Source organism: Pleuronectes platessa, chromosome 6 (assembly GCF_947347685.1).
Source record: "Pleuronectes platessa chromosome 6, fPlePla1.1, whole genome shotgun sequence".
NCBI classification, from domain to species: Eukaryota; Metazoa; Chordata; class Actinopteri; order Pleuronectiformes; family Pleuronectidae; genus Pleuronectes; species Pleuronectes platessa.
The window spans coordinates 8,541,952-8,554,498 of NC_070631.1; the positions used below are offsets into that span (position 1 = coordinate 8,541,952).

Sequence of the window (12,547 nt, forward strand, 5' to 3'; positions counted from 1 at the left end):
TTAAAACGCCAACATGTTATTTTAAATTGTAAGTAATTATATATAATTATATAGACAGTTGGACAAGTTTTTATGTTTCTTTATTAAGGATCAAAACTGCTATAATAAATAAATAAGCCAAATAATAAATACATAAATAAATTATGGAAAAGGCTAATTATTTAAAAAAAAACGGCAATTTTTCTCATTCTTGGGGTCTCTTTGTAGTAGTTTGACTTTTTAGCAATATATTTTAAGTGGGAGTTTTTGATGAACACATTCCTCCGTTTATTACCATGTACGTTCAAAAATGTTTAATACACAGATCAGCTACAGCATTTTAACAGCTAACTGCAGTTGTGCTTTATCCATTCTCCTCTCACCAAATTATATGACCTCAAAAGTTTCTCAAAGAGTAATGAATAGCATATGTTTTGACAGATGGTTTTCACTTTGCACCACAAATTTAAAAGAAATAAAGTAATGAAATCATTTGAATGTTGTATGGAATTGTTGTCTAGTCATTTCTCTTGTTCAAAGTTCTGATTCACCCAAACCTAGATCTGCATCCCTCCGTAAACATGAATGAAACTATGTTGCGTCTAAACATATGTGCTCCTCATGTTTCTGGGAAAACAGGGGGCTTAAACAAAAACACAGGAAAACTGGAGGCACAGAGTGGGGGAGATGTTAACACCACATCTGGGCCTTCCGTTACCAATGAGAGTGTGATACACAGCAAGTCCCGAGAGCCGCCTGAACAATGGAAGGGAAAAGAGAAAAGTGTTGAACTGGCATTTTACATTGAACTTAATCCAGACTTTTTGTGGGCTTCACTATGATGAAGTTAATTTTCTTGTTAAGGATGTAATGACCATGTAGTTGTTCATGAAAGCAGAGGAAGGAGAAACATTTCAACCCCTCCTCACCTCAAAGCCTCTCCTCTCTTTAACAGCATCTGTTTTTCTGGTTCGGACACGACGGACATTTTTTGCCTGTCAACAATTTACGGTCTCTTTGCTTTAAGATGACCCGTACATGTCATGTTCTAGGACCATCGGACTTCATTCTCCACAGCTGAAAACAGTGTTTTCCCTTTGCTGCTCAGTATCAATGTGCTGCACCTTTTTTATTGTTCTCTGTGCTTTTTAAAGATTTGCTTCTCAATGACTCAGCCTGTGGGGATATTCATATCGTCCAGGTATGATAAATAAAGAGAGGTGGAGATTTACTTTTATTCATCTCTGCCTCTTTATATCAGTATAAGATGATTGTAAATTTGAGCTGAGAGAAATAGAATGAGGTGACAGGAGTAAGGAGACTGATTACTGAAACCAGATACAGATTTAGAGATAAATAAAGGAAGTTGTGCATTAGACCATAGCCTGTAAATTATGGCACAGCATGTGTTAAGTGTATTTATGTAATACAATATATTAAGTGCATTTATATTATAGAGAGAGAGAGAGAGAGAGAGAGAGAGAGAGAGAGAGAGAGAGAGAGAGAGAGAGAGAGAGATACAAGTTATACAGTGCCTTGCATAAGTATTCACCCCCCTCGGACTTTTTCCCATTATGTACTGTTACTAACTGGAATTCAAATAGACTTAAATAAACTTTTTCCCGTTTGATCAACAAAACATGCATAGTACTTTGGAGGTGCAAAATAAATTTTATTGTGACACATACAATGAGAACAAAAAAGTTGACATCTGTTGGGTGCATAAGTATTCACCCCCCTGTGTCAATACTTGGTAGAACCCCCTTTCGCTGCACATACAGCTGCAAGTCTTTTGGGGTATGTCTCTACCAGCTTTGCACATCTAGAGATGGAAAGGTTTGGCCATTCTTCTTGGCAAAAAAGATGAAGCTCAGTCAGATTGGATGGAGACCGTCTGTGAACCGCAATCTTCAAGTCTTGCCATAGATTCTCTATTGGATTGAGGTCTGGGCTTTGACTGGGCCATTTTAAGACATTAACATTCTTTAATCCAAACCATTCCTTTGTAGCTCTGGCTGTATGTTTAGGGTCATTGTCCTGCTGGAAGATGAACCTCTGCCCCAGTCTCAAGTCTTTTGCAGACTGCATCAGATTTTCTTCAAGGATTTCCCTGTATTTGGCTCCATCCATCTTTCCCTCTATTCTGACCAGTTTCCCTGTACCTGCTGAAGAGAAGCATCCCCACAGCATGATGCTACCACCACCATGTTTCACTGTTGGGATGGTGTGCTCAGGGTGATGGGCAGTGTTGGGTTTTCGCCACACATAGCGTTTTGCATTGAGGCCAAAAAGTTCAATTTTGACCAGAGCACCTTCTTCCACATGTTTGCTGTGTCTCCCACATGGCTTCTGGCAAACTCCAAATGGGATTTTTTATGGATCCCTTTCAACAATGGCTTTCTTCTTGCCACTCTTCCATAAAGGCCAGATTTGTGGAGTAGACGACTAATAGTTGTCCTGTGGACAGATTCTCCCACCTCAGCTGTGGATCTCTGCAACTCCTCCAGAGTAACCATGGGCCTCCTGGTTGCTTCTCTGATTCATTTTCTCCTTGTCCGACTCTTCAGTTTGGGTGGACGGCCTCCTCTTGGGAGGTTTGCGGTTGTGCCATATTCTTTCCATTTTCTTATGATGGATTTTATGGTGCTCAGAGAGATGTTCAAAGCTCTGGATATTTTTTCATAACCTAACCCTGCTTCATATTTCTCCACAACTTTATCCCTGACCTGTTTGGTGAGCTCCTTGGTCTTCATGATGCTGTTTGTTCAGTAATGATCTCCAACAAACTCTGAGTCCATCACAGAGCAGGTGTATTTATACTGAGATTAAATTGCAGACAGGTGGACCCTATTTACTAATTATGTGACTTGCAAATGTGACTTGTGAATGCAATTGGTCGCACCAGATCTTTGTTAGGGGTTTCACAGTAAAGGGGGTGAATACATATGCACTCAACACTTTTCAGATTTTTATTTGTAAATAATTGTGAAATCCATGTAATATTTCCCCCCACTTCCAAATGATGCACTATTTTGTGTTGGTCCATTACATAAACTCACGATGAAATAAATTTTAATCTGTGGTTATACCATGACAAAATGTAGAAAAGTCCAAAGGGGGTGAATACTTATGCAAGGCACTGTATGTGATGTGTATATAAACTGATTATCTGTTTTGAAACTTTACTTAAATTCAAGGCACACGGTTTGTCACTGTACCCTCTGTGTGGTATTAATAAAGTTGGCTGAGGAGCAGTAGAGTGGAAGTGCCGTCAGTTTCTCTTTTCTCGTGTTTCCTCATAACTGAAATGATAAACTGTTCCTCACATTCTTCCGTCCCCTCAGGACGTTTCACATCGAGCTCGAGGAGAAGTGGTTGTGAAAGAACAAGAACATGTTTCTGACTTTCCACTGTAGATTATAGACAGTCGATTATTGACTGTAAACTGAAGATTACCGACTATAGACTATTGAATAATAGTGTAAATTATAGACTGTACATTATTGATTGTGCACAGTAGATTATAGACTGTAAATTGTGTATTATAGACTATAGCAAAAAACTGTAGATTATAGACTATATAATATAGAATAACACTGTAGATTTTAGACTTCAGTTTATTGAATGCAAACTGTAGATTACAGATTATACATTTGAGAATAACTGTAGATTATAGATTATAGACTATAAAATAACACTGTAGATGATTGTATGTACACCGTAGATTGTGGAGTGTAGTTTATCGAATGTACACTGTAGAATATAAACGTGTTTATATGCAGTCTATGAACTGTAGATAAGAGATTTCAGCTTCGTTGAACTTTCTCTGGGGCGCGGTCTGAAAACCAGAACTTCCGAGTGAAACGCAGTATCAGAGGGACGCTTCTCTGGGAACCTGAGGTAACTAAACACTTTTACTTTCCAAAACTAATGTGGTCACGTTCAGTGTGTGTCGGGTTCGGACGCTGCAGATCGACGTTGCGTTCGCTCGCGTGGCCGTGAACTGCGCAAAAACTGAGTGAAAGTTTGCAGCAAATCGATTTTTTCTGGACATGTTTCCGGACCTTTTGTGCAAACCAGGGATTCACAGCCGCAGACTCGTTGTGGTTAGTTTTGGATTGAGTTCTTCGCTATAGAACAGAGAAACAGATTTGACTCGACCTGCTCTACACTGTAAAACACACAATTTGTACTCACATTAGAAGCAAAACAATACTTTATTTGTATCTCTATTTGTGTTGTATGTTATTTTTGATAAAATGATGTTAGAAAAAAGGTGACTCGATAAAATCAAGCAATTTAAACGCAAACAAAATTGAAGAAAATATGGAAATGTAAAATAGTAGTGGTGGTTTGTCAAAAGCAGTTTGAGAACTGAGAAGATCAAATAAATCATCACATATCTCTCTGATAAACACATGAGAAGCATCCATTCAATATGAAATACACAATCCAGAAGGAAGTCCACTACAACATGCCTGGTTTGACAAAAAAACTAGTAGTGAATGTTTTTCCTTAAAAATGCTGCAGGACATAAAAAGGACTCCGTCAACAGTAGACCTGCCTCACCCCCCCCCCCCCCCCCCCCCCACACACACACATACACACACACACACACACACACACACACACATTCCTGCATTCCAGTGCAGAAGTTGATATTTCAGTCTGCTTTGTGATTGGATTGTCAATGCCCAATCAGATTCAGATCAAAAATCATCTCACACCAGTAAATTTGAGCTTTTGAGGTTTACTCACGGCTGTCTGACCCGTACCTGCACAGTTGTTCCTCTTAATTGTAAACTTAATCTTTTTCTAGAAATGTGCAAACTTAAAAAAAACGTTTTCAAATATAATATATGTTAACATCACTTTACAAGTTCAAATTGTGAATTGACCTGATTTGATTCCATACGTTGGCATAGCGCCATATCTTGTGCACACAAGTCACACACAAGTCAAACATCTGGATCCTGTGTCACCTTTCATCCTGCAAAGTTAACTTGGATTAAATAACCACATAGAAATGAACACTCCCAAAAGGAGCTTATGTTTTACGTCTGCATTTGTCGTCAGGGGGCGGATTCAGACAAATTTTGTTTTACTTTCTGTAACATTGTGCGATTTTTTATTGATTTCCCAGAAAACAATGAATGCATCTTAAAGAATAATATCAGGCATATTCAGGGGACATATGATGAACTAATTTGACGTCTGCCCTGAACTCAACTTTACTTGTTTATCAAGTCAGATTGGACCGGCCACATGGCAAAATGTACCCACCTACATTTGTTCATTTCAGAAAGTTGCGCAACATGTCACATGTCCCTTTTATTAACAACTATAGAATAAAAATCAAGTGTAGACTTCCTCGTAAAGTTCCAAGTCCCATACACTATGAACAACTTACCAAGTGGCTTCACCTTTGTTTAGAATGGTGAGGCACACACCTCAGTGACAATCTAGATAATATTTGAGTCAACAGGAGTGAACCAGAAAGGCAAACAAGCATTGTAGTTAGAGGGTTTCAGCAACAAATCTATGACGTTATATCAAAAGGAACTCTTGGCTTAATAGGAAATGTAGCAATGTTTGCATATCCCTCTTATTCTAACACTGGTCGGCAGGATGGTTTTTTTTCCTGAATGCAATAACCATTTAAGTGATTGTCATATTGATATTTTCCGACAGATGGAGCTACCGCCTCGACCAACAATCTTTGACTTCCACGGAGTCTCCATGATCAAATACTTCACTGAAAACTGGGACAACATCCAAAGCTTCGAAGCGAGACCAAGTGATATTGTCATAGCTACTTATCCTAAAGCAGGTGGGGGTTGTGTGTTTGACAGTGAAGCATTTAAGGCATCGCAGTTCTCATAAATCCATTATTGTGTGTCGATGAATGCCCAGAACGAGCCTCTCACCAGTTTGTATGCATGTGTGTTTTAATTCCAGGGACAACATGGGTCTCTTACATCCTGGATCTTCTGTATTTTGAGGAAATGGGTCCCGAGCGAATGGCATCCACCCCCCTTCATGAGAGAGTGCCCTTCCTGGAGATCAGCGTATCTTTTCATTACAAAGGTTCAATCATGTCCTCGCAATCACAATTATGTAACATTGTAAAACATCAATGTTTAAATTGTCACATATTGCCATAGTGACAACAGACAATGTCTAAGGTTCTAAAACAGGATTTTCATTTACAACACATTTTTGTAATCTTTTTGACACACAAAAACAAATTTTGTACCAATGCTTGAACTTTTACGATTTGATATTGATCATGACTTTGGCATGTTGACTCTATAGTATCCCCTTATTACTTTACCTTTTTTTGATGCCCTAGGGGTTCTTGGAATCTCATGGAAACTTTGCTCTTGCATCAGAAGAGCCTTTACTTCATACCTGATAGAGGTCTGGAGTGAGGCTCCAGCAAAAAGAGCCAAGGGTGCCCCAGAGAAAATGTCAATGGCTGCTCTCGCAGAATGTTTCATGTATATCTACGGAAACGTAAAAAGCTTCTTGTAGCCATACACTAAAAACAGGAAGTCAGCAACTTTTAATTAAGTGTGTAATTTTAATTTCTTTTCTGTTACCAACTCCTAGAATGAACCAAATTGGGAACAAATTTAAAATGTGATAGAAAATCTAAAATTGTGAGGTGGTCAGCAACCATAAGCTGAAAGTATACATTTTGTCTGGACTCAACTGTGATGTCACAGAAACACAAATGCCTTGACTAACCGAGCGATCGACTGACTGAGTGACTTCCCTGACTGACCGAGTGATAAGGTTACACCACTGGTGGAGTATTGAATGTTTTTCACTGTGTAAATTCATGAAGCAATGAAGCAGCTCACAACGGCTTCGGCGTTGAAGTCCTGTTGTTCTCTGGTACATAAACAAGTCTAATCGTGCGTGTAATCAGTCTCAGACAAATCCTTCTCTTCATAAAGGCAAAGACCTGGCGGACCAGCTACCCACCACGCCTCGTCTAATTAAAACTCATCTACCAATCCAGTTTGTGCCAAAGTCCTTCTGGGAGCAGAACTGCCGGGTAAAGCCCTGAGAAATTGATCAGTTATGGACCAAGTTTGTGTCCTATTTTTATTCATATTTTCTATTTTTCTCCCTCTGCAGATTATCTACGTCGGTCGTAATGCAAAGGACTCGGCAGTGTCCTATTTTCATTTTAGCCGGATGAACTTAGTCCAGCCAGATCCAGTTAACTGGAGCACCTTCCTGCAGGATTTCGAGCAGGGAAAGAGTGAGTTCAAATACGTTTTCATGTAAACGTAGTGTCAAGTTCCCTCATTACCTTTCTCAATGCTCCTTCATGTATTGTCCTGTGGCTACAGTGGTGTTTGGATCTTGGTATGACCACGTGAACGGCTGGTGGGAGAAGAAACAGACATATTCCAATATTCACTACATGCTCTATGAAGACCTGACTGAGGTAAGCCCGGAGGTGTTTGCATCTGTGTTTTCAGTTAAGGAATAATCCATACTGTAATGTTAGTGTAATGATGTTTAATGAATTGTGGGTGACGCCCTGCTCCTACTAATCAGCAGAGGCAGGGTAGGGGCGAGTCCTCCCTCCATCTTGTGTGGTTAAGAAAATAGAAATAAAGCGGTTAGTAAGGCCTCAGGGACAGGAGAGGAGGGAGGTGTTGGGATTCAGGGGATGGAGATGTAGAAGAGAGTCTCTAGGACATGTGGTGGATGGATGAAGAGTAGCAGGACCTGCTGTCGGCAGTACTATCTAATTGCCAGTATAGTCAGTAAAGTATTTTTTTTAGCCAGCATCATATATGTCCTCACAATTCACTCTCTGCAAGAAAACAATACTGCAGTAGTAAGAAGTAGAATTCAATGTTGTGCAGCGATAAAAATGCATTTAAATGGAGCTGGGAAAGATCTTGTTTTTGTCCTTTTGCATTGATGTGCTGACAATGAGGTTGTTCAATATGTGCAGGACACGGGGCGAGAGATAGACAAGCTCTGTTCCTTCCTCGGTTTGTCTCCTTCGGCCGAAAAGAAGGAAAGAGTCGCAACTGGAGCGAAGTTTGACAACATGAAACAAGACAAAATGGCCAATTATTCCACTATTAAAATGATGGACCACAAGGTGTCTCCTTTCATGCGAAAAGGTACAGTGAAGGAGAAATCTTCTCAAACCATAGTCCCTCATCTCATTATGTTTCCTGACTGATACTCTGTGGCTCTGCAGGGAAAGTTGGTGACTGGAAGAACCACTTCACTGTGGCTCAGAATGAAGAGTTTGATGAAGACTACAAGAAAAAGATGAAGAATCCCACACTGAAGTTTCGCAATGAGATTTAGAAGTCTACCCCCTTTGCTTAATGAAACATTCCTGAACTGGTATTTTATCAAATAGTGTGAGCCAGATGTTTAATTTAGAGATTTGGTAACAGATAGATAGATAGATAGATAGATGGATACTTTATTAATACCTTGGGAATTTTAGGTCATCCAGTAGCTTATACACTTATACACTTAAGCGACGTACATACATAAAACACATATACATAGGTAGAACATTGCAGATACAGGTGCATGAATGGGTCTGACCCTATGGTACAGAATGCAATGATGTGATTGTGTCAGTGTCTAGTATGAAAGTGTTCTTGTGCTGCTGGAGTGGATAGTACAAAAATATATATATGTATATAAAACCAACAAATATATATATATATATATATATATATATATATATATATATATAGCCGTACCATTCAGGGCCTTGTAAAGAAGTGGAAATACTTTGAAATCCATTCATTACTGTACCACGACAACAGTCTCTTTGTCAAACTTGATTTAATAGAAATGCACTATGTCTACTGTTAAGCTGTGATCTCATGGTCCTGAAAACAATGTCGGTCTCAATAAAGGAACTAACCTATTCATATATTTCCATTTACCTGTTCCTTGATTACATTTGTCACATGAAAAACTTGAAAGGTAAATACCTCTGCCAAGTCTAACACCGGATCTTGCCAAGTTAAATTTCATGTAAATTTGTTTCATGTAAACTTAACCATCTTGGTGGAAGTTGAACTACCACAACTACTAATAATAATGATAATAACAATGGTACACACAGTACCGATGTGTCCATTAATTACTGGCAGCAGTCAATTTGGATGAGCCGTAGATAGCCTCATGTCCACATGGACCAGAATCTCTCAGTGTCAATGTTAGGCAAAGGAGGCTCAGATCAATATTAGTTCTGTGTTTAGAATAAAGTGCCCAGGGAATGAATATGCCCATTAATTAAAACTTAGAAGTTAAAATGATCAGATCTGCTACAACATGGATTGAGTTCTTCCTGGGGGGTTATGACCCATCCCTTCACTAAGTTTCATGGAACTCGATTTAGTAGAAGTAGTGTCTAAAAAACCAAAATGTTCTAAAAAGTGACAAAAAGGCACTTTTTTTGACATTTTTTGTGTGTACTGGAGAAAGTCTCTAATTCAAATTTAGTGAATGAATTAAAGATATTCAACCAATAGTAAAAGCAGCCAAACAGGAAAGTCAGGTAGATAAACTAATACCCGGACATCGATACTGTTAAATAGAGAGAGGTTTTCAAAGAGAGGGAGGAAGGACACACAGTCATTCACGCATCATCAGCGACTGGAGGACAGACTGAATTATCCATCATCTCGACAAGGTATGTCTCCAGATCACTCAGTTTTCAAAGCTACTCATGTCATGTATTGTTTCTTTTTGAAAGATCTGCTCACCATCAATTTGGTTGTTTGACTTCCTGCAGTTTGATTACTCACTGATTAACTAAGATCATATGTTTTAAGCCTTTGCTTCTTTAAAAAAAAAAGATGGTTTCACGACCAGAACTCATTGAATTCCAAGGAGAATGGACGACTCACTATTTCAGAGACAACTGGGAAAACATTCAAAACTTCAAGGCCAGGCCAGATGATGTACTCATCGTAACATACCCCAAATCAGGTATGTCCTTAGCTACAGTATATGTACCGTGGATGAATGGTGGTGGTGAGATGTTTGACTTGTCTCCATTATTTCATGTAGGAAGCACCTGGGTCTCATACATGCTTGACCTTCTGTATTATGGTCAGTCGACTCCTCAGAGTCCGAGAACTGGCCGCCTTCATGAAAGAGTGACGGTCTTTGAGATGTGCTTCCCTGGTCCGCAGCCAGGTTCAGTCACATTTATATAATACATATTCATCACTGGTGCATTTATGTTCATCATCATATCTGAACCGTTTGTGTTTGTGTGTTGATAATTTGCAGAATCAGGGGGTCCTCCACCCGTTTACAGAGGAACAGAGCAATTGGACAATCTCGTCACTTCTCCTCGACTCATTAGGACTCATCTTCCAGTTCGCTTTTTGCCAAAATCATTCTGGGAGCAAAACTGCAGGGTACAGTAGCCTGTGTGTTATTTTCCACACATTGTTTCTGTCAGGATTCCGCCCCTGGAACTTTAAATAATTGAAAAGGACTGTTTTTGGACCTGACTTTCTGTCGTTTGTCCTTTTCAGTTTGTGGACATTTACCTTGTTTTCATTGTGTTTGGATTGTGTTCTATTTGGTTGGTTTCTCTGAGTTCTCCGTTTCCTTTTTTTATTTTGAAATCTTGCTCCTTGTGAGTCTCCAACTTTATTCGACTGTTAAGCATCTTATCGTTTAGTTGCTGCTGAATCTCCTCTTGCCAAGGAGTTCATAGGTCCCTGTCAGACATTTGATAAATAACTTGTAAACTGGTTGTATTTGAATTACATCTGGTACATTAGTTAATCTCTTACGCAGTCACTGACATTTCTTCAATGATTGACGGATTTGTTGCTGAGACTTTAAAGCCAGTGAGATAATTATTTATGAGGGGATCAGATTGAAACAACGTGTACTCAGTTGATATGGATAATATGTGATCAGAGGAATGATCAAATGACAGACGACATATTCCAGGTTTATCTCTATTTCTTAAATTAACTACTTTCTCAAGTGTTTAATGTCAACAAAGTAAATTAGAATAATAAGATAATACATTTTTTGGGGATAATACAAATATACTTTTCCTACTACATATGAAGTTTTCCTTTGGTACTTGGTGCCTCCAGCGACTGGTACAGCAGATTTATGTTCATTAATATTTAGAGCACTTTCTGATTTAGCGGTTTTCTTTTTGCTTCCACTCCTCTCTAGACTGCAGATTGATACTACTCAGATAACGTCAGTGTTTTCTTGTTGTGTAGATCATTTACGTGGCGCGCAATGCGAAAGACAGTGTGGTGTCTTATTTCCACTTTGATCGCATGTCACTGGTCCAGCCAGAGCCTGGAGACTGGAACAGTTACCTGCACAGATTCATGGAGGGAAAGAGTAAGTATAGCAAACATAGAAATAAGGTTTTATTGTTTTGGAAATTGCAAAGATTCCTTTAATCTTTTGTTGTGTTGGTGCAGTGGTGCATGGATCCTGGTATGACCATGTGAGCAGCTGGTGGGAGAAGAAAACAACATATTCAAACCTTCATTTCATGTTCTATGAAGACCTGGTTGAGGTGATTTTGTGTTGGTGTGAGAAGTCTCTGCTCCTGCGTTAACAGTGTGCTGACAGTATCTGACCACTGTGTTTCCAGGATACTGGACGGGAAATAGACAAACTCTGCAGCTTCCTCGGTTTGTCTCCATCAGTCGAGGAGATGGAAGGACTGAAAGGCACCGTGGAGTTTGATAGCATGAAACAAGACATGGTGGTCAACCAAGTAGGATTTCCCTGGATGGATACCAAAATTTCCTCTTTCATGAGGAAAGGTAAAGTTAATTGTAATGAATAGTACATGTGACATGTCGTCCAGATTCAGCTAAAATGACCCGACTCATTCCCTGTGGCTCTGCAGGGAAAGTTGGGGACTGGAAGAACCACTTCACTGTGGCTCAGAATGAAGAATTTGAAGAAGACTACAAGAAAAAGATGAAGAATCCCACTCTGAAGTTTCCCAATGAGCCTGTGTCCGGCTGTAAATAACAGAAAACCCCTGAGATGATATGCCATCAAAGAATAATGTCACATGTGTCTGATATGTTATAAAAATAGATATTAATGTTGATATTAAACAAGGATATTGTCCAATCACAGTGAAGCTGATTTACAAGCTAATGTATATGGAACTTGAGAAGTTATTACTTTCACAAAGGAGCTGATGTTTTCATTGGTGTAATTAGTTTTGTCTGTTAGTTAACAGCATTACAGAAAAACTACTGAACAGATTTCCCCACAAGTTTTCCGTATTGATTAACATTATGAGATCGAGCGTTTTCCAACATTTTTTGTGAGTTTTTTTGGAAATAATACAGATACTTGTGAAAAAACTTGATTTCATTTCATTCTAATTCATACCCATGTTTACATGTTCTCAGCAGTGTCCAGGTTTCTGACCATCTGTGTCACAAATGTGTTCAGATGTCTCATAATTTTACCCACTTTCTTTCTTCTGTACCTTTATATACACGTTTATAAGCCACAGCTGATTATTTACACTCTTACCGTT

The 12,547-nt window shown here is 39.0% G+C and overlaps 2 protein-coding genes across 2 annotated transcripts; both read left to right on the top strand.

Moving 5' to 3' along the window:
• Positions 1-3,308: 3,308 nt before the first annotated feature.
• Positions 3,309-8,916, top strand: LOC128442846 (cytosolic sulfotransferase 3). Its single transcript, XM_053425445.1, has 8 exons — positions 3,309-3,879; positions 5,671-5,809; positions 5,938-6,066; positions 6,942-7,042; positions 7,126-7,252; positions 7,344-7,441; positions 7,961-8,135; positions 8,216-8,916. Exons 2-8 carry the CDS (start codon positions 5,671-5,673, stop codon positions 8,326-8,328), a joined length of 882 nt encoding a protein of 293 aa, XP_053281420.1. The 5' UTR covers positions 3,309-3,879; the 3' UTR covers positions 8,329-8,916.
• Positions 8,917-9,038: 122 nt separating this feature from the next.
• LOC128442845 (cytosolic sulfotransferase 1) lies at positions 9,039-12,315 on the top strand. The gene is made up of 7 exons (XM_053425444.1): positions 9,039-9,978; positions 10,060-10,188; positions 10,285-10,415; positions 11,250-11,376; positions 11,460-11,557; positions 11,636-11,810; positions 11,897-12,315. The coding sequence occupies exons 1-7, from the start codon at positions 9,846-9,848 to the stop codon at positions 12,022-12,024; spliced, it is 921 nt and encodes a 306-aa protein (XP_053281419.1). The 5' UTR covers positions 9,039-9,845; the 3' UTR covers positions 12,025-12,315.
• The last annotated feature ends 232 nt before the right edge of the window (positions 12,316-12,547 follow it).

Coding starts and splice junctions, on each gene's coding strand:
- LOC128442845 (XM_053425444.1), top strand. CDS start 9,846: ATGGTTTCACGACCAGAACTCATTGAATTCCAAGGAGAATGGACGACT. Junction 11,377..11,459: donor CAGATTCATGGAGGGAAAGA/GTAAGTATAGCA, acceptor GTGTTGGTGCAG/TGGTGCATGGATCCTGGTAT. Junction 11,811..11,896: donor TTCCTCTTTCATGAGGAAAG/GTAAAGTTAATT, acceptor GTGGCTCTGCAG/GGAAAGTTGGGGACTGGAAG.
- LOC128442846 (XM_053425445.1), top strand. CDS start 5,671: ATGGAGCTACCGCCTCGACCAACAATCTTTGACTTCCACGGAGTCTCC. Junction 5,810..5,937: donor AGCTACTTATCCTAAAGCAG/GTGGGGGTTGTG, acceptor TTTTAATTCCAG/GGACAACATGGGTCTCTTAC. Junction 7,253..7,343: donor GGATTTCGAGCAGGGAAAGA/GTGAGTTCAAAT, acceptor CTGTGGCTACAG/TGGTGTTTGGATCTTGGTAT.